The sequence below is a fragment of the Typopeltis vanoorti genome, chromosome 8 (genome assembly GCF_054136105.1).
Source record: "Typopeltis vanoorti isolate ZY-2024b chromosome 8, IOZ_Tvanoo_1.0, whole genome shotgun sequence".
In the NCBI taxonomy this organism is placed as follows: domain Eukaryota; kingdom Metazoa; phylum Arthropoda; class Arachnida; order Uropygi; family Thelyphonidae; genus Typopeltis; species Typopeltis vanoorti.
In genome coordinates this window covers 27,341,678-27,364,548 of record NC_143556.1, presented here as the reverse complement: position 1 = coordinate 27,364,548, position 22,871 = coordinate 27,341,678, and the positions used below count along the sequence as shown (strand labels likewise).

The following is a 22,871-nucleotide window of genomic DNA, read 5'->3' as shown; positions in this document are numbered from 1 at the left end:
TTAAGTAGCTGAAATGTTTTACTTGTTCCACAGGTTCTCCATTCACAACACAGTTGACATTTTCAATGATTCTGCCTATTTTCATTGTCTTTGTCTTTTTATTGCTGACCTTCCATATCTATTACAACAGCTATTCAAGTTAGTCAGAGAATCTTGCAGACTTGTAGCGGATTTATTTAGAAGTATAACATCATCTGCATAAAGCAAAGAGCTGACATTAACATCTCCAATTTTGATATCAGGTTTAATACCACATTCCTTCATAATGTGATCCATATAGATAATGAATAACAGAGGGGATAATGTACATCCTTGTCTCACACCAGATTTAACATTAAACCATCTTCCAGTACTTCCTTTAATTCTAACTGCCGACTTACAACTCAAATAAAGACTAAGTATTGCTTGATATAATGCCCCATTGACACCATATAACTGTAGCGTATTGAATAGCTTCTTTCTTGGCACACCTTGTCATATGCCTTTTCCAAATCGACAAAACTTAAATACAGATCTTTGTTATATTCCCATGCTTTCTCGACTATTTGTCGTAAGGTGAAGATCTGATCCTGACAGCTCTACTTGGCCTGAATCCAGCTTCTTCTTCACCAAGCTTTTCTTCCACAATTCTTCTCAACCGTTTCTCAAGTATACTTGCATAGATCTTGCCAGGAACACTCAGTAGGAAAATACCTCTGTAATTCTCACATTCAGTTTTATTTCCCTTTTTATATATGGGTACTATGAGAGCTCTACTCCAATCAGCAGGAATTCGTCCCTCTGTCCAGGCTTTCTGAACTATGCAGTGCAGCCACTGTAAGACTTTTATACCACCATACTTCAGCATTTCTGGTCGAATATCATCTACTCCTGCTGCCTTTCCACATTTCAAGCCTTTGATGGCTTTTTCTACTTCAAGTATGGATATGTATTCCTGACTGCATGTCTGGTCAGTGTTTTTTATCACTGTGCTGTCATCACTGCTTGTTTCATTTAGCAGTTTTTCAAAGTAATTACTCCATACTTCAAGGATATCTTTTTCTCCTGTTTTCATGTCACCTTTATCATCTCTAATTCCTTTTACAGCACTCTTTCCTCCATTCCTAAGCTTCTTCAACAACCTACAGAATATTTTGCCACCTTCTTGATATTTATTTTCTATATTCTTGCCAAAGTCCTCCCATGACTTTTGTTTAGCTAGTTTTACACACTGTTTAGCTTTCTTACATTTGTCTCTGTATTCTGTAAGAGTAAAAGCTGACTTATTTGCCAGGAACTTTTGATATGCTTTCTTCTTTTCCTTCACTGCCTCTTTAACTTCATGTGTCCACCAGGGAGTTCTGATTTTTTTATCCTTGCGCACAACCTCACCACATGCCTCTCTGGCAGAATCAATCAATGTTTTCTTCAGAGTTTGCCACTGAATCTCCAAGGTTTGATTCCTGTTCTCAAACTCTTTCATTTTCTTTTCAATAATCTTTCTGTATTTTAGTCTACAGTTCACATCTGAGAGCTGCTCAACTTTTATTCGCTTTAAAACTTTCTTACATGTTATTCTTTTGAATATGAAATTCAATTTTATCCTGCTGAAGGCTAAGTAGTGATCACTCACAATTTTAAATCCTCTGTACACTGTGGTGTCCTGCACCAGAGAGAAAACATCACTATCAACAATAACATAGTCAATGAGACTTTTCTTATTCCTAGCCTCTTCTCTCCATGTGAATTTGTGCACATTTTTATGTTGGAACATGGTGTTAGTAATAACCAGTCCATGTCCTGAGCAGAAATCCAACAGATATTTGCCATTATTATTAGCTTTGCTCTTTTCTCCAAATTTTCCCAAAATATTTTTGTATGTCTGACAATCATTTCCTACTCTGCTATTTAGATCCCCAACAATGACCAACTTTTTCTTTTTCATTGTGTCAGTTGCTTTTTCTAAAGCATCAAAAAATTCCTCCACTTCTACCTTAGAAGAACCTTCTGTGGGACCATAGGCACAAATAAGTCTCATTGTCCAGTTCCCCATTCTCATATTTGCCCACATTACTCTACTTGAGACTGACTGCCATTCAAGAAGATTAGCCTCGTATTTTGTGTTGAATACTATGGCTACTCCTTCTTTTCTTTGATGGTCATTGCCTGAATATAACATTTTGTATTTATTGCTCAGAAAGATCTCACCAGTTTTGGTCTTTTTTGTTTCAGTCACCCCTATTATGTCGATCTGGTACTTATTTAATTCCTCAGCTAGCTCCATTTCTTTGCCATTCAGGCTTCTTACGTTGATAGTACTGATCTTTAACTCTGGTGATGTTGAGTTGGGGTTTGTTTTCAGATTTGTTCCAGTAGCTAACTTTTCGCTGTTCGCCCTGGTTCCCTGGCTAAAACAATGGGGGCCTTGTTTAACCGGGCGACGCCGCAGCCGGCATGAAATTTTGTCATGTTGTACCATCATTTTTTATTTTGGTTTAACCAATAAGAATACAATTTGGTCGGCTAAATCCCAAATTGCCAGCCCATCCTCGTTCGTTCAGTATCAAAGTAGATACCCAACAGGGTGCACCACGAGAAGGTGAGGATTGGACATTAGGTCAGAAGCCCTGGTCGGTTCTCCGCATTCCTTTAAAGGCTATGTGGAGGTCTCCTCTCAGTTATACAGCTTTGACCCTTAAGCACCCCATTATAATTTATAAAATTGTTATTGTTATTGTTATCTCAACCTTTCCATGAGTGTGTTTAAGGTGTGGTATGATGAGCTGTGTGTGTATGATAAAAGGACCTCCTAGATGAGTCTTTCACTCCATGGGGTCTTGGGCTAATAATAACAATAACAATTATAATTTATAAAATTGTTATTGTTATTATTAGCCCAAGACCCCATGGAGTGAAAGACTCATCTAAGAGGTCTCCTTTTATCATACACACAGCTCATCATACCACACCTTAAACACTCAAATTCTCTGCAGGCACTATGGTCTGTGCCTGCAGAGAATTTGAGTGGCAAGGCATTCCAATCTTTCCCAACTCTGCATGCAAAAACCCAGCTTCTCACTCTCCTGCTCACACCCTCCTTATACGACTTCCAGGGATGACCTCTGGTTCTCCCCTGATTTCTCACTGTTTTCTGTAGAACCTCTCCAACATTAATCTTATAACAACCTCTTACAAACTTGTAGGGCTCTATCATATCTCCCATCTTCCTCCTATCCACTAGACTCTGTAAATTGAATCTTGTCAACCTTTCCATGTATTTGACATTCCAGAGGTCAGAAACTACCTTAGTCAGTGTAATCTTGACCCTTTCCAACATCTCTTCATCCTTTTGAAAACCAGGTGACCAAATCTGTGCACAGTAGTCCATGTGTGGCCTAATTAAAGTATTATATAAATATAATTATTATTCTTATTATTCCAGGCAACTCCAAGGAGTCGACAGACTCATCGAGGGAGGCCCTAACATCATGTGAAGAACAACTATTCGACATTAACAGTATCTATCAAACCTTACCTTGCTACGACTGTGAATGAGTAGCACCCACAACAGACTCTGGCAGCTTATTCCACTCATTCACCATGCTCCAAGTAAAAAACCTAGCTCTAACACCCCTGCTAACCACATTCTTGAACAGCTTCCATGCATGGCCCCTAGTCCTCCCACCACCAGTCCTATTCTCCAAAATATCATCTGGATTAATCTTATAGAAACCCTTCAGTAATTTGAATGTCTCAATCATATCACCCCTTTTCTGCCTATTGACCAATTTTTGCAACCCACAAATCTTCAACCTGTTCTCATAAGGTTCATCCTGCTATAATCTTGGTCACTCGTCTCCGGATCCTCTCCACCTCCTCCCCAACAAGAAGAAACCCTGGTGCCCATATCTGGGCACAGTAGTCAATATGGGATCTTATCAAGGCTCGATAAAGAGGAACAATAACCTGCTTATCTCTGCTAGTCAAAGTATTCTTCAGTAACCAAGCCTATTGACTATAATCTATTGACTATGTATAATCTATCCAAATCATTCTGCAAAATTTTGACATCATGTGCACTCATAATTGCTCTACTCAACTTTGCATGATCAGTAAACAAGTGAACACTTCCTTTCAGATCCTTTCCTATATCATTGATGAACAAATTGAAAAGTAGTGGTCCAAGAACAGAGCCCTGCGGCACACCACTAGTCACAAGCCGTCTTTTGGACTCAACTCCTGAATAAACCACTCTCTGGTATCTCTCCATCAACCACCCTCCTATTCATCTCACCAACCCTATATCCATTCCCATCTGCTCCAGTTTACTGATTAGGGTTCCATGTGGTATCCTGTCAAAGGCCATGGCAAGGTCCAGTAGTATCACTGTAAACCCATTACCCCTATCCAGTTCAGCTGTCACTCTGTTATAAAACGTGAGCAAGTTACTGAGGCATGATCTACCCTTCACAAAACCATGTTGTCCCCCATACAGTATCCCATTTTCATATATCCAATCCTGTATTCTTTTCTTGACTAATTTCTCCAAGACCTTGACAACGATTCCTGATATGCTAATCGGTCGGTAATTTACAACAGCAGTCTTGGAACCTCCTTTATGCAGTGGAACTATTTTCCCCTCTTTCCACCCCCTTGGGACTAACCCAAACCCAAGACTCAAATTAAACAAAATGGTCAAGGGTACTGACAATTCTTTAGCTGCTTCACGTACGACACGAGCTGGTATATCATCCATTCCCACAGATGTATTGACTTTGTGGTTATGCAATAGACTACTCAACTAAACTTCATTCACCACAATTCATGTATAATCTATTGGTTCATTCATTTCTGCAATGTCACCACCTGGATGATATATTCTTGCAAAGTGCTTATTCAGTAACTCAACTATATCAACTGATTCAGTTACCTCCCTACCATCGGCATTCTTTAAAATCATTCTGCCATATACATTTTATCTTTTACTTGCAGCATATCAAAAAAACTGTTTAGGATTCTCTTTAGCCTGCATGGCTAAAGAGAATCCTAAACAGTTTTTTTAGGTAATCTTTTTTTGCTTTTCTTACCACACTCATTACCCTTTCTCCTTAAATTCCTTCCATAGTTGTTTCTTTTTTTGTAGCTCAAGCTTAATGGTGTTATTCATCCATTTAACCCCTACTTGATTTATTATTTGGACTCTAGGTATACAGTCAGCCTTTGCTTCATGCAAACACTTCTTAACTGCCTCCCATGCACTATCAACTTCTAGCCCCTGCAGTTGTACATGCCAGGGCACTGAGCCAATCAAACTCCTAAGCTTGTCATACATACCGGCCTGATAATTCCACATGTATCCTGTCTTAATTGTAAATTCCGCACCTTTAGCCACCTCCCAAGTCAAGACCCTATGATCACTCTCATCAATTGGTGGCAATGTGGTCATATTTGTTACAGCCAAATCATCAGATGCAATTACTAGGTTCCTGCGCTCTCTCTGACCTCTAGTATTTTCCATTACATGCTGATAAAATCCAATTCCTTCCTCCCGAGTGTCCTCTCCTCACTCCAATCAATGCGACCAGTCGAAATCGCCCATAATAATTACTCTCCTTCACTGATTTCTTCTATTTGCTTGTGCATACTATCTCCACCATCTTTTTCTTCACCTGGTCTATAGCAGCACCCAATTGTATATTTAGTTCTGCTAGCCACAATCTCACACCAAATGGCCTCAAATGTGCTCTTTTCTCTATCCTGCAATTCAACTTCTGTTCTCCTTGGCTGCAGCTCATCAGCTATCATCAGCAATACTTCTCCCCCCATTTTATTCTCCCTGTCATTCCTGAACACACTATGCCCATCACATTCAATCCCCCTCCCTAGCTGTATCATCTACAGTCAACCATGTTTCACTAATGCCAATAACCTGTGGTCTGGAAGTGCCAACCATGGCCAAAAATTCTTCCTTCTTGTTCCTAATACTCCTAGCATTAGTGTACACAAATTTCAGACCCCCATTAGCCCCATCCCTACCTTGATGCCTTATACTAACTATCTCATTCTGATTTGTTGTCCTCATTCGCTCAGGCATATTATACTCATTCATACACACAACTGCCTCCCTAAGGTCAGCATATCAACCCCCCCCCCTTAATAAATCTAGTTTACCTGATTCTGCACATTCACTTCATTCCACAACACTTTTTCAAGTCTCCTTACACTGAATCCATTCAAATGTAAGCCATCTATCTTATATATAAATTCTACACCACTCGTCATACATAACCCACGCATAAAGTCATTTGCAATTATTGTCCTCCTTTTAAACACTTCACTGTCATACTGCGGCAAAAGATTAATCATCTTAACTCTCTCACTCTTTTCTTTTGCTACCTCAAACAATTCATTGAGGTCCTCTATCATTTCCATTTTATCTCCTTTCAAATCATTTGTACCTGCCACAACAATCATATCTTTCACCCTTTCCTTTTGCTCTCTAATAGACTCAGTTACGTCCTTGATGGTCGCACCAGATTGGTACGATTTTGTCAAATCCTCTAGTAACACACTTCGTACTAACGAATCTCCATACAGCACTCTCTCCTTCATTTTATTTACATTCACACTCATACTCGTATTTTTCCTATCATCTTTTTATTATTGGCTGGTACACTCAGTAGACTTTTGTTCATACGCTCTAGCTGCCGCTTTGCTCTTTGTATCGCTCCACTCAACAACGTGATCTCACTCATTGCATCTATCTCATCTTTTTTATTTTCTGTTAAACCATTATTTTGCTCTGTATTAATACCATCATTCACACTTTCTACATTCACGCCCTCACAGTTCTCTGGTACAGCCTCGCCATTTCTTGTCATATCACTATTTTCTTCATTCTGAAGTTTGACAAAAATATCACGCTCACGACAGATTCTTATCCACTATGTGGATAAGATTCTTATCCACTATGTGGATAAGAATCTGAGAGTAAGAGGTGGAGGAAACAAGATCTCTTATTTCCTCCACCTCTGACAATATATCCCATAAAGCATAAATTCTACATCCCAAATTTTAAAACCTTACATTTTGCAACATTGAACTTGGATCCCCATTACCGTGCCCATTCACTCAATTTACTTATGTCTTCTTGTAAGCCCACAACATCTTCTCTACTCTTTATAGTTTGTCCCAACTTTGCATCATCTGCAAACAACTGAATATCCCCTTCCAAATCTTTGCCAATATCATTAACATACGAGTTAAACAGTAATTGCCCTAAAACAGACACCTGAGGTACACCACTAGTGACTTTCCTTTTCCAGGATATTGCTCCTCCCCATACACAACTTACTGATACCTTTCAGATAGTCAGTCTCCCATCCAGTGCAATAATCTAATATCTAATCCCATCCGCTCTAGTTCGACCATCAACTTATTATGCAGTAATCTATCAAAAGCATTTGCAAAATCTAAGTATATTACTGCATATCCCTCTCCTCTGTCCAGGGAAGCTGCACCTTATTGTAATAAATGAGTAGATTACTAAAAACATGACCTCCCTTTAGCAAATTAATGCTATCCATCAAAGATAATACCATTGTTGTCAACCTAATACTGAATACTAGTTCTCACAAGCTTCTCCAACAACTTAACCACAACACCTGACACAGATAGGCCTATAATTTGATGCTTGAGTTCTATCACCTCCTTTATGAAGTGCCACAATCTTACCCTCCTTCCACTCCTTAGGAACTTGACCCAGTTCAACACTCATATTAAAAAAAATATGTCAAGGCAGATGACAACTCCCTGGTACATTCCTTCAGAATACATGGTGATGTATTATCAAGTCTCACAGCCTTATTATCATCAAGTTTGCTCAACTCTCCATATTGCCTTTTGCTCACTTACAGTCAATCTCTCCTCCCTATCATGAACTGCTTTCAATCTCTCCATGAAGTCATATTCACAAGAATGAAAGACCTTTATGAACTGCTCATTAAGTATTTCCAATATATCTTCTACAACAGTTGTCCTTATACTATTTTCTCCCATGAATGTCATTGGAGAAAATAGACATTATTTTCAATGGTTATGCCAGTAGAATAACCTGTGATCTAATCATTGTTTCTCTAGCTTACTGTATGTAATGTAACTCAACTTGTCCTGTATATTTGTATATGTTGTTCCAGATGATGATCTTAATATGAAGATTGAAACGTCGGGAAATTAAAAGAGTTTTTTATAACACGGCTGTAAAGTCCATAATTTCTAAAATGAATGCTGATCACCATGCAACAGTAAAAGAAAGAATGTCATCCTTCAATAAATCATTCTTTTTTTTTTTTTTTTTGCTGGCTACATATCGAAAGAACTCCCTAAGATTCTTTTTGGCTTCATTAGCTAACTGCTACTCATACCTCACTTTTGCTACCCTTACCAATCAAGTTCACCTGTCATGCCTGGTCTTTGTAATCATCATGGAATTGGTTATTACAACTTCACTTATGCTGTCTCCATAATGCCCTTTTTCTCTGCATCACATGCTTAATTTGTTTAGTCATTCATTTCATCATTCTTTCTGACCCTTGGAATACATTTAGACATTTCTTCTACTAGATAGTTTTTGAAAATCCCTCAAGCTGCATTGATCTCTTGGGGAATTTTCAAGATCTCTATCTGAGCGCTTCATAATCACCCAACTTGTAGTTCCACATATAGCCTTTTCCCACAGAGGTTCTCACACTGCTAGCAACCACCTGGGTAATCACCTCATGGTCACTCTCGCCAATTGGTGGATGATTTGACACCTCATTTGTAATTAGATCCTCTGATGAGATGATCAAATCCAAGACCCTCAATCCTTGTATGCCCGCTGTTACATACTCTGAGATAGTTGTCCCTCAAAAACTCAAGAAACTCATTTTCTTTACTTCCAGTTGCTATCTCATCATCCCAGTCTATATTGCCAAATTAAAACCACCCATAATGATCACTCTTTTCTTATTTGCTTGGTTAATTTTATTATACATTTCATAGTCACTACCATCCACATTACCATGTCTATAACAACATCCAACCAAGTATTTCATTTTATTCACCTTTATCTCACACCATACTGCCTCAAAACCACTGGCACTATTTCCCCCTTGCATCTCTACTTTGTATGGACATAACTCTTTCTCTATCATCAATAGCGCTCCCCCCTCCCTTTTTACTCTTTCTATCCTTACAAAACACATCATACCCTTCCATTTTTATTTCTGTCAGGATATCGTCCTCATCTAGCCATGTCTCAGTTATTAAAACAATTTTTGGGTGAACAGACTCAAATTCAGTCTTTTAATACCAGAAAAATAAAATAAACTATTCAGAATAATAAATGGATGAAATTTCTGAGAAGATATTTGGTGGTATGAAAAAATGAAATTGTTGCTCAAAAAGGGGAAAGGATGACAAAATAATCAGAAATGAAATAACAAAGAGAATTAAAAAAATATTAAGAAGAAATACAGTTTAATGAAATAGATTTTCTAATACCAAATAGGAGACATATTGTAAATGATATTAACAGTTTTAAAGTTTTATTACAGGTAATGATCCCATAATTGTGACAAAGAATGAAATTTAGAGGCAATCTAACTCAGTGAGAAAAGTTTGCAAAATTAAGTAAGGAAGACCTCCAGGACAGGATGGGATTCAAGTTGATTTATTGAAATTTCAAGGGAAGACAGTGGCTGATTACCTGTCAAGAGTCTTCACACTTTGTTTAAAATAGGGAAAAAATCCCCAAAACATGGAACAATGCATTAATAATAATTATTTACAAAAAAAAAAAAAAAAAAAAAAAAGGTGAAAACAAGAATATTAAAAATTATTATTATTATTATGGGCTACTCCAACAAAGAGTTCTTAGACTCGTCGAGGGAGGCCCTAAACATCGTGTCAAGAAGTATCCAACATTTGTCCAGTATCTATCATACTTTGCTTTGAACTCATTCACAGTCATAGCACCCACAACAGATTCTGACAACCTGTTCATTCACCACTCACTAAGCAAAAACCTGGTTCTAACACCTTTGCCAACTACACTCTTACTCGGTTTCCATGGATGGCCCCCTAGTTCTCCCACCACCAGACCTGTTTTGAAAAATTTCTTCTGAATTAATCTTGTAAAAACCCATCAGTAATTTGTATGTCTCAATTGTATCAATCAGTTTATGTAACTCACAAATCTTCAATCTGTTCCCATAAAGTTCATTCTATAAACCTGCTACCATCTTGGTCACTTGCCTCTAGATCCACTCCACCTCCTCCTCATCACCAAGAAACCCTGGTACCCGGATTCATATGCACTAGTCAAGATGGGGGTCTTATTAAGACTCGATAAAAAGGAACAATAACCTGATTGTCAAAGTATTCTTCAGTGACCAAGTGATCTGATGAGCTGCTTTAGCCAATTTTGCTATTTGTCCCCTAAACTTTAACTCCCTATCCACTAACACTCCCAAGTCTCTGGCTTCGTCAGTTTCCTGGAGCACAGTACCACCAATGTGGTATACATTTTGGTACACCCAAAAATGTATAACCTTACACTTTGTCACATTAAACTGACATCCATTCTCCTTTTCCCAGTCTGCCAATCTATCCAAATCATCCTGCAGAATTTTGACATCATCTGTATTAACTATTGCCCTACCCAACTTTGCATCATTGACAAATAATTGAACAGTTCCTCTCAGATTCTTTCCCATATTGCTAATGTACAAATTAAACAGTAGCGGTCCAAAAAAGAACTAACCCTGCGGCAACTAGTCAGAGGCCTTCTTTTGAACTCTACTCCTGAATAAAGTACTCTCTGATATCTCTCCATCAACCACCTTCATATCCATCTCAGCAACCCTATATCCATCCCCATGTGCTGCAGTTTACTGTTTAGAATTTCATAGAACCATTAGTTTATTACTAGCAAGCAGTATACAAGTTGAATAATGCGACAGAACAGCTTTGTATATGCACTCAGAAGAGTAGGCAGGGTTAGCCATTGATCATATTCACACTCTTAGGTAATTTATAGACAACCCAAATGCACATACTAAAGCTATCAGTTTAGCCTTTGTGGACTTTAAAAAAAGCATTTTGTCCATTAAACTCTCAGCCATCCTAGAATAACTGTTAAAAGAGGGAAGAAACATACATTGAAACTCTGAGGGAAAAAAAAAAAAAAAAAAAAAAAAAAAAAATATATATATATATATATATATATATGCGTAGTCATGCTGCTGCTGTTATTAAACTTCATAAGTTTGCATCTGCTTTAGAGGAAGTTTTTCATGAATTGAACTGTGGGATGGAGTAATTAAAATCAGTGGAAAGATTCTGACTCATCTGTTGCTGATGATATAGTCCTCTTCACAGACGATGCAGAAGACCTAGAAATAAAGTATAGAGCTAGAGGAAATTACCTCAAGTGTCCAATCAAATTAGATTGAAGATAAATTTAAACAAAAGGAAAGTAATGGTGAATGGCAGTTTAACACCATAAAGGAATAATACTTGATGATCGAGAAGTGGAGAGCATAGATTCACATGTTTATCTGGGACAGATCATAAAAATTAAAGATGGGCAAATCGAAGAAATAAAATAAACGGATACAACTGGATTGTGGAGGGTTTTGGGGAGGATAAAATTTATTTTCAAAAGTGATATTTCCATGAGTTTGAACAAAAAAGATTTTAATTAGTGTGTCTTACCTGTAATTATGTATGGTAATGAATTTGAAATTTAACTCGAAATATGGTTAACACAAAATGAGTTACCCAGAGAAGACTGGAAAAGAATATTTGCTAGGTGACACTTTAAAGACAGGATACCCTCCCATTCGATGAGATCAAGAACAGGTGTACAAGACATGATTAGCTATATTATTCATTCATAATGGAAATGGGCTGGACACATTGTAAGATATAACAATACAAAGTGGATTAATTTGTTAGTAGCATGGAAGCCAGTAGTCCAAGAGATTGCCATCTGTTTCTTAGTCTTGGGAGGATCTTTTCTTATCCATTGTATTCCAGCAATGGATGAGAAAAGCTGAAAAAAAAGAATGGAATTGAAAAAATTGGGAGAGTTCTGCATCCAGCAGTGAAGTGATCCAGGTTGAAGAATTATAATCAGTGCTTTGCACCACTACAAACAAACCACATCTACAATTCAGCCCTTTCTGCAAATTACTAATAGATTATCAAAGCTGATGACGTAATGGAATAAGTTTTGTATATTATATTATTTATTATATTTACTATTTAATTTATGTCATTTTTTATTTACATATTTAATATTTTAAATCTCATTTTCAACATGTTAGACTCATTGGCTTTTCATGGTTTGCACGTAACTTGACTTCTCTAATTCATACACAATAAGGTGGTTAATTCTATCCAGGAAGTCTGAATGGCTGCGAATTCCTTGTTTGTTCTAGCTGGTTTGCTGTTTTACAGGATGAGAAACCCTTCTACTCCTGCATGAGACAGCTAGTTCACCTTTAGTTAAAAAGTTGTTCAAAAGGTTCTTTTTGTAATCTCCTTGACATCTTGACAGGATTCAGTCTTTCCAGTTAAAGGGCATCTTTGCTGACTGAGCTATAGAGCCTACTAATAGTTTATAATATAAATTTTAAATATAAATTTATGTAATATTTTACACATGTTTAATATGATTAATTTATATTCATAATAGTTTATATTTTAAAATATATGTTTATTTTGTATAATAAGTGTCAGTTGTGTTTTTTTAGGTAATGAAGACAATGGGTTTAAGCAGTGCTGTCCATTGGCTAGCATGGTTTATCACCAGTTTTGCTCAAATGACAATCACATCAGCTCTCCTAACAGCCATTTTAAAATATGGGAAGATTCTGACATATAGTAACCCTTTACTAATTTTCCTCATGATGGAAGTATTTGTAATTGCCAACATTGCATTTTCGTAAGTCTCTGAAGCATTAATTTTAAGTAATAGTTAATAGTGTCAAAAGTGTTATTTTATTAATTTTAAAGATAATTGTGAGATTTTTTTTTTTTTCTGGATTGGAAAGTGAAGTGATCAACCTTTATATATAAGCAACCCAGTCCTGAAGCTACTTCATGGGAAAACTTTGTTTGCTTACACTTGAATAAATGATTTAATAGGAATATAATTTCTTGCCAAGTATTATTTACTTTGTAAGCAGGTGAAAAAAACATTTGAATATATCATGTGTTTGATAGTATCAAAAATGGGATATAACAGCTGATGACTGTGGATACTATAGCTCATCCATAGAAAAAAAGAAGGAAAAAAAACACTTAAGGTAGAGTAGTGAAGCAACATTAGTATTGGATATCATAGGACTACCGCATCATGTTATTTCATGTAGCTAGAAGGACAAGTATATAACAATGATAATATGAAGCTGTGGATCCATCAACTCTGGTCACAACAATGTAGTGATGTGGTAGTGATTTAAAACAGTGGTTTTTGTGGCACTTCCTGAGGCTCTCCTTGATATCAGTCAAGCAAGGCCTGAATAGTGCAGCTGCTGTGAACATCATTGCTGATTAAAATATACCCATCCATATTGATCATTCACACTGCTTTGAATGGTCACTAAACACACTTTCCATATTATAGGAAGTGTTTTGCCTACAGGAAGGTGTCTTCACTTTAATGGTTAATTCCTTCCCCTCCCATGCTGACCTCAATCCCATTGGCTATCTTCATGATGATAGATGTCTGTGACAGGAAATTTTACAAACAGGTTTGATGAATTTTACATAAATCATCATATTTGCCTTTAACAAGATATGAATAGAATGGAATCTTTTAATTCATTTTACACAAATTATGGACTCTACAACCGTGTTATAATTATTTTAATTTCCCAACGTTTCGACCTTCATATATTAAGGTCATCATTATTATTATTATTACGGGTAACTCCAAGGAGTCCTTAGACTCATCGAAGGAGTCCCTAAACATCATGTCGAGAACTTCAGCATTCTCACAGTATCCATCATACTTTGCTATGCACTCATTCACAGCCATGGCACCCATAACATACTCTGTCAGCTTATTCCATTCATTCACCACTCTCTCCAAAGTAAAAAACCTAATTCTAACATCCTTGCTAACTACACTCTTGCTCAGTTTCCATGGATGGCCCCTAGTTCTCCTGCCACCAGTCCTGTGCTGAAAAATTTCCTCTGAGTTAATCCTGTAAAAACCCCTCAGTAATTTGAATGTCTCAATCATATCACCCCTTTTCCACCTATCAACCAATTTCTGTAACCCACAGATCCTCAACCTGTTCTTGTTAGGTTCACTTAGTGCCGGATTTACGTATAAGCTAAAAAAAGCTACAGCTTAGGGCCTTGCAATCTGCCGGGGCCTCAAATAAAAAAAACAAAAAGACCAGCTGATGTAATTTAAAACAGTAGGGGGCCTCTGGGTTTTGTATAGCTTAGGGCCTCAGCAAGTCTAAATCCGGCCCTGGGTTCACTCCACAGACCAGCTATCATCTTGGTCACTTGCCTCTGGATCTTCTCTACCTTCTCCCCATCAAGAAGAAACCCTGTCGCCCAGATCTGGGCACAGTAGTCAAGATGGGATCTTATCAAAGCTTGATAAAGAGGAACAATAACCTGCTTATCTCTGCTAGTCAAAGTATTCTTCAGTAACCAAGTGATCTGATGAGCTGATTTAGCCACTTTTGCTATGTGCCCCCTAAACTTCAACTCCCTATCCACCAACACTCCCAAATCTCTGGCTTCGTCAATTTCCTGGAGTACAGTTCCACCAATGTGGTATACTGCTAATAATCTTTTCACCCCAAAATGTATAACCTTACACTTTGCCACATTAAACTGATATCCATTTTCCTAGCCCAGTCTTCCAATCTATCCAAATCATTCTGCAAAATTTTGACATCATGTGTGTTCACTATTGCTCTACTCAACTTTGCATCATTGGCAAATAAATGAACAGTTCCTCTCAGATCCTTTCTTATATTATTAATGAACAAATTAAATAGCAGTGGTCCAAGAACAGAACCCTGTGGTACACCACTAGTCACAGGCCTTCTTTTGGACTCTACTCTCTGATATCTCTCCATCAACCACTCACCTATCCATCTCACCAACCCTCTAGCCATCCCCATGTGCTACAGTTTACTGATTAGAATTCCATGTGGTATCCTGTCAAGGGCCTTAGCAAAGTCCAGTAGTATCACTGTAAACTTACCCTTATCCAGTTCAGTTTTCACTGTATTATAAAACATGAGCAAGTTACTGAGGCATGATCTACCCTTCACAGAATCATGCTGCCTCCATAGCCTCCATACAGTATCCTGTTTTTCTATCTAGCCATTTCTGTATTTTGCTCTTGACTAATTTCTCCAAAACCTTGACAACGACTCCTGATATGCTGATCAGTCGGTAATTTGCAATAGCAGTCTTGGAGCTTACTTTATGCAATGGAACTATTTTCCCCCTCTTTCCACCTCCTCAGGACTAACCCGAATCTGAAACTTAAAAATTAAACAATATGGTCAAGGATACTGACAATTCCTTTGCCACTTCACGTAAGACAAGCTGGTATACCATTAAATCCCACAGATGTATTCACATCCATTTCATTCACCTCAAATGTCCTGTATAAGCCATTGGTTCCCTCATTCCTGCAATATCACCACCTGGATGATATACTCTTGCAAAGTGTTCGTTTAGTAATTCTACTATTTCGACTGACTGTTACCTCCCTACCATCAGTATTCCTTAAAATCATTCTACTGTATACATTTTTTCTTTTTCTTGCAGCATATTGAAAGAACTGTTTGGGATTCTCTTTAGCTTGCATTGCTAATTTCCTTTCATAATCTGCTTTTGCCTTTCTTACCACACTAGTTACACTTCTGGCCTGTGCTTTGTACTGTTCGTGTGCCTTCAGGTCACCTTTCTCCTTAAATTTCATCCACAATTGTTTTTTTTTTTTTGCAGCTCAAGCTTAATTGGTGTTATTCATCCATTTAACTCCCACTTGATTTACTTTTCCAACTCTAGGTATGCAGGCAGCCATTACCTCCCTCAAATGCTCCTTTACCACTTCCCATGCATTATCAACATCCAGCCCTTGTTGTTTTACATGCCATGGCACTGATCCAAGCAATCTTCTAAGCTTGTCATACTTACCAGTCTGGTAATTCCACATGTACTCTGTCTTAATTGAAAATTCCACACATTAGCCACCTTTTTTTTTAACTGCATTAAAGCTTTATTCTATTTAAGACAACATAAGTGAAACATTCTTTCATATAGATAGTTTTGTAGCAGTAAAAATGATGTCCTAATTTAACATGACAATTGCTATATTAGATTTAGGATCCTGGATTACCTATGGTCATATTTATAATTAACTCTTAGGGAGAAAGATTAAGTGAGTAGAATATGTGCCTTCCATATTCTTGGGATTTTTAGACCATCATGATTACGGTGATTGTTAAGAATCTCACAGCCCTCCTTACATTTGCATTCATACTATGTTTTGGTGTGATGTAAACAACAGGTGCTTTTCTAGTCAATTTTATGTAAATTGTTCAAGGCATGATCAGAAAGACCAGCTTGACCATAGTTATTATATTTAATGTGTCGTTTATGTTCCTTTTTTTTTTTTTGATAGGAATTGTGCATCCTGTTTCCCCTATATAGGGCAAATTTACAGGTGCATTGAATACGGCATACTCCAGTTATATATTTGGTTTAATCCTTTATCCAAGCATAAGCAAACAAAGTTTGCTCCTGAGGTATTTTCAGGACTGGGGCAACTCGTGGTAAAAGTTGAATAAGTTCTGATCACTTGCCATAGTATCCCATAATGCAAAGCACATCTCCTTGCAGACATGTATTATGCTACCAGACTGGTTTCGACCTTTATTGAGGTCTCTCCAGTGGGAGCCAGACTCAGAGGTGGTGATTGTCCACTAGGAGATGTGCTTTGCATTATGGGATACTAAGGCAAGTGATCAGAACTTATACCACCTTTACCACGAGTTGCCTCAGTCCTGAAAATACTTAAGGCGCAAACTTCGTTTGCTTACACTTGGATAAAGGATTAAACCAAATATATAATTGGTAGCATAGCCAAGTGAAAAAACTTCCATCAACTATATCTAATCCAGAGAATTTTAATAATAAGGTGTTGACACCTTTTGGCAACTGGTATATGTGATATGACTTCTGCATTGCTTCCACCTTAGTATCACCACCTCTGGGTCCAGCTCTCACTGACGAGACCTCAATAAATGTCGAAACCGGTCTGGGTAGTGACCCTTCCCTTAATGCATAGCATTATACACATGTCTGCAAGGAGATGTGCTTTGCATTATGGGATACTAAGGCAAGTGATCAGAACTTATACCACCTTTGCGATGAGTTGCCCCAGTCCTGAAAATACTTCAGGCGCAAACTTCGTTTGCTTACACTTGGATAAAGGATTAAACCAAATATATAATTGTTAGCATAACCAAGTGAAAAATCTTCCATCAAAGGCATACTCCAGGATGGGCCAGCAGAGGGAGTGGATCCTTAGATGAGTTGAGTAAGTTCTTTAATTTTGCAGGAGGTTTAAACTTGGCTTTAAGGTTGTATTTTTGTAGTATTCTGCTTATTTTGTCTCATATCCCTTTAATGTATGGAATGGTTACAGTTTTATTGTAGTCTTGTTTATTTTTGTTTTTAAGTGAGGTTGATAGTATTTTGGCTGTAACTATTTTTTAGGAAGATATTGCTTATAAGTTTTAATTCATCTTTAAGTGCTTGTTCATTGGAGCAAATCTTCAAAGCTTGTTTTTTAGTGTATTAAACAGGGCTTTGAAGCCTTTATCTCCTCATGGAGAAAACAGATTCTCAGCAATGCAATCATACATGATGCCACACTAGACATTGACTTTCAGACTGCTATGAATGAACTTCATCATTCATGTAGATTTTCTGATCCCACATCCAACATTTATGGCAATTCAAAACTCTGTGTACATGAAACGTTACCTCATTAGAAAATAAAATGTTCTTGAAGTAGTTGTCGTGTTTAGCAATGAGGTCTAACTAACATGATGGTCACAAACTGAACTATTTGTGGTTCATGTATATGTAATGAACAAGCTGCAGTTTATAAGCATGGTGTTTCAATCTCTTGTGAACAACATCATTCACTTTACTTTTAGGAATGTTTATTTGATGACTCACACTACAAACTGAATGTTTTGGGCAACTCTGGAAAGAGTTGTCCAAATTTTACCCAAAAAAGAGTTGTCGAATTTCTTTCACATTTTCCATACTTGTTATGTGCGGAAAATGTGCAGTGAGCGTGCTTTAAAAACACCTCCTGTTTCCAAGAGCTATTGATGCTACTTATGGATGCTTTTGTCACTTTGAGCATTCCTACCATACTCCTGCCTGAAATTCCTTTATGTGTAAGGAATGTTGTTGCTTCACGAATATGCTCAAAACACCATTGTATGGTGGTCCATACCATAGAAAATACCCTAGAATTCTTTTTTGGTCACCTAGTAATAATAATAATAATAATGCAATGATTAGAAATATATATATATAAACATTAATGAACAACACTGTGATAGTGTACTAAACATGACATTTTAAGATACCATACTATAGGAAACTAACAATGTGCTGAGCTTATCGCCTTTTCCCCTTTGAACGGCCCTGAGCTCTACCACGAGCTCTGTCCCTCCGAGTTAGGTTAGTGGTGAACTACTAATTTCTTCATCAACTTCTGCTTCATCTCCATGGTCAGATTGGACAGCTTCAGTTGCAAGTTTATCATCATCTGCATCTTGGGTCTTTTCTAAATCTAAATTCTTTCCTGGCTGTTGCCCAATACTGTCACCTGTACCACTAGTTTCCATTGATTCATCTTGATCTTTCTGTGATTCAGCTTCATCATTTTGCATGCAATCAGATGCATCGAGTTTTTTCATTATCACCAGAATTTCCTTCAGTATTGGCATTTGCCATTTCAACTTCAAATTTTTGTTCAGCTTCCTTTTTCTTGGCCTTCTCAGCCTCTTTTTCAGCAGCTTCTTTTGCAGCCTTTTCTGTGGCATCTTTAAAAGCTTTTTCAGCAGCTTCCTTCTTCTTCAATTCTTTCCTGTTTTTCTGCCTGGCACTGCCATTCCTCTTCTTGCTCCATGGCAACTTCCATTGCTTTCATATATTTTTCTGTATGCACTACTGATTTACAGTGGATCACACAGGCAACATTAGTGTCTTTAAAAAATTTGCGCCACAACTTGCAGAAGTAGCCAGATACAGGAACAACAAATGGTTGTCCTAATGGTTTTGTTTCTCTGTTTTGGATTCTTTTATGGTTTCATTTTTATCCTTGTCTTCTTTATCTTCTGTGACTTATCTACACTTTTTTTCATCATCTTTCTCACTCTTCTCTTCCTCGCTTTTTTCTTTAGCTTCTTCCTCGGTTCCATCTTCTACAACTTTTTCTTCTGCATTTTCTTTTTCAGCCTCTTCCTGCTCTTCTTTCTCTTCCATTTCCTGCAGTTGCCTTTCTTTTTTCATTCGTAATTCAGTTGCACATTCATCATCATCTGATCCGGACTGCAAATTCTTCAAATAATGAAACTCGGCAGATTTAATCTTGTGGTCTTCTGTTTTTCAGTGATCCCAATATTCTTCTAGACTACTGAATCCCATTATGCATGGTCGGCACTTGGGATATTTCTTGTGAAGATTTCTCATATGTTCTTTGGTATGTCTGTGTAATAAGGGGTTATTACCAGTGTAGAAACATTCACATACGGTACGCCAAATACCAGACCTGCTTCCACCACTACCACTTCCTCGTCTAGAGCTTTCCCTTATTTCATCCATCTTCAGGTGTTGTTGGGAGGCTTCCATTCTGGTCTCCAGAGCTCTTTACGTGAATGCTAATCTGCAATCTTCACTATTCTGGTCAGACACTCAGTTACCCTCATGAACAGGACATTTTCATTAGTTCTCTCCTAAAAAACCAAATAATGCAATGAGCTAATTTAACACTTTTACTACATTCTTTCTAAACTTCATCTTCTTGTCCATCAGCCATAAATTTCTGGCATCATCAATTTCTTGCACTTTGGCTCTCGATGTGGTCGCACTTATAATCTTTTCATCCCAAAGTGATGAAACTTTGCCAGTTGGACATTAAACTGGCAAACATTGTCCTCTTTTTCCATACCAGATGTCTATTTAAATCATTTTGCAGGTTCTCTATAACATAATTATTGTGGAGAGTTCTGTTATAAATAAGGATCACATAAGTAATTATAAGAACAAGAGAGAGAGATAGAGAGAGAGAGAGAGAGAGAAAGAAAGAAAGAACTTTATTATGTCTACAGTTCTCTATAAGTCTTGTATACTCTTTATACACTTCTTCCAGAGAGTTTGTTAGATATACTATGAAAGCAAGACCATTACTATATTATATTATTAAGCTGACTAGAACAAAATCAACAGTTTAGCATGTTTAAAAACATAATTTTCATCATATCTAAAGTCTATGTTCTTGTGATTTTTGTTGAATGTTGATCCAGATGATGTAGAATGGTGCCTTATATTTTATTGCATTGAGTAGGCGGGTATAGCATTTCTGAACCTTTGCATATGGAGAGATGTACAAATCAAATTTAATAGATGCATGTATATTTATATCTTCTGTGAAGAAAAAGTATATTTCAATCTATAAGTCCAGTGATTTTGGATATCTCTGGAGACAGTTTGGAGCAATAAATAACTTGAAATAAAGGGTTAATTTCAGCAGTGGTATAATCAGTTTAAGGATCCTATCATTGAGAAATGCAAGTCAACAGAACACTCAAGTGCTTATGAATTCCTTGAGGCATTTGTTAGTCATTTTTACAAAGTGCAACAAAATTATCTATTTTATTTATTTATTTATTATTATTATTTCATTTTTTTTTTAAAGTTAGGTATTCCTTAGTCTACTACTTACAAATTGTTTGAAAAACATTCTGTTATAAACCTTGTAAGTTGCAGATTACTCATCATGTTAGTGAACTAAGGGACAATAACTTGTTCTGAATTTACTATGATTATGTTCTGAAAACATAGTGGACAGTTTCTTCAACAAAATGGTATTTTCAGGTCAAGCAACATTCCACATTTCAGACATTGCAATATGGTATGTTGCTTAATTTGCAAATACTATTCTGGTGTATTATTATACAAATACTATTCTGGATGATGTCAGAGTCAGGCACATTCAGAGGTAGCAGTGAAGAAAAGATAAGTTTTGTTACTTTTATTAGAGTTTTCTATTTTAAATTACACAACACAAAGTAGAGTCTGTAGATAATTTGCAATTGGAGAAATTGTACTTAAAACATAAAATTTTTATATACTTGTAGTAGTTCTTATTGCATTATTTGAATTATGGTGGCAAATGCAGCTCAGTTTACCAATGGCTAGTCACCAAGTCCTTCCCCATTTAAGGACTACATTTTGAATAGAATACTATGGGATTTTGTGGTATGTGGGGCTTGTGGCATGTATACATCCCAGCAGTTGGATATGCAGCAGATGAGAGATCAGGGAGTGCATATATGTGGAAAATGTAGAAAATGGGAAGAACTTTGTGAGTTGGAGATTAGTATAACAGATCTCGGCAGTGTTGCCGCAGAGGTGGAAGAATTATGACCTAGAGAGACAAGTAGCATGAGAGAGGATGAGGCTAACGAATGAAATGTAAATGAAAACATAAAAGTGAGGAGTGTGGTAAGTTTGAATCATTGTTATGTTTTCGAAGATGGTCTTAGTTGGGAGGATGAATGGCGAGCAAGAATGGGTAGCTTGCAAAGAGAGAAGGAGAGAGAGAGAGAGAGAGAGAGAGATGTGCTGAATGGGTTAAGAAGCATGAAAGAAAAGATTAAGCAACTGGAAAAGATGAATGCAAAGCAAATCAGAGTAGGAGTAAGAGAGAGTTATGGGAATGATAGAAGAGGAGAGAATAGAAACATTAGAAAAGAGGGAATGAGAAAAATGCAAGGGAATGCCGAATCCAAGGATGGAGAGATACCAGGACAACAGGCAGGTAGGGGAAACAAGAAAGAAAGTGTTACAGGAGAGAGAGAGTGAGCGTGAGGGATGCAGGTGAACAAGGAAGGAAGGAAGAGAGTGGTTAGAGGTGTGATGTATGGAGACTATGATCCGTGGTGTGCAAGATGGTGTGCCTGAGGAGTGTTTGCCTGGAGGAATGATAGAAAGTGTGGCTATGGCAATTAAGCGGAATTAAATGGTGGATGAGATGATTGCGCACCAATGACTTGAGAGGCAGTGAGAATCAGGTGGCAAGAAATCTGAGGTTCGTGCTTGAGGTTATATGGAAGATAGTTTATTTGTTGCCAGGAATGATAATGCAGAGCTGAGGAGAAAAGCATTAATAATGAATAGTATAATAGCCACAATGTATCAAAAGAGAGGCTTGGAATACTTGGATGCTTGGAAGGCATTTGAAGACAGAAAGGAACTGTATGCAAGAGACGGCTTCCATTTGAATAAGGAAGGTAGGCATCTGGAGAGAATGCTGTTCTTTGAACAAGTCTGAACAGGTGTGTAGTGTTCGTGCAAGCTCCTGATAAGATAAGTATTATTTTCAGTTATCGTTGATAAAATTACTTAATATTGCGTAGTTTTGTTTGCCTTGCGTATTTTAGTGCGTCTGTTTGTGTGTTTTTGGTGTGTTATAATTTATTATTTGATAAAACACGTTGCAAATAATTATGGCACCTGTATGAAGGAAAATGGTGGCCAGTAATGATGGT

General features: G+C 37.2%; 1 protein-coding gene across 2 annotated transcripts in view; it reads left to right on the top strand.

The window, feature by feature from the left end:
* LOC150103869 (ATP-binding cassette sub-family A member 2-like) overlaps positions 1-22,871 on the top strand; it is a 975,482-nt gene that overhangs the window by 281,211 nt on the left and 671,400 nt on the right. For both annotated transcript variants that reach the window (XM_090397162.1, XM_090397161.1), the window contains exon 16: positions 12,780-12,970. In XM_090397162.1, the coding sequence (XP_090253288.1) occupies positions 12,780-12,970 (191 nt within the window). The remainder of the gene's footprint in view (positions 1-12,779; positions 12,971-22,871) is intronic.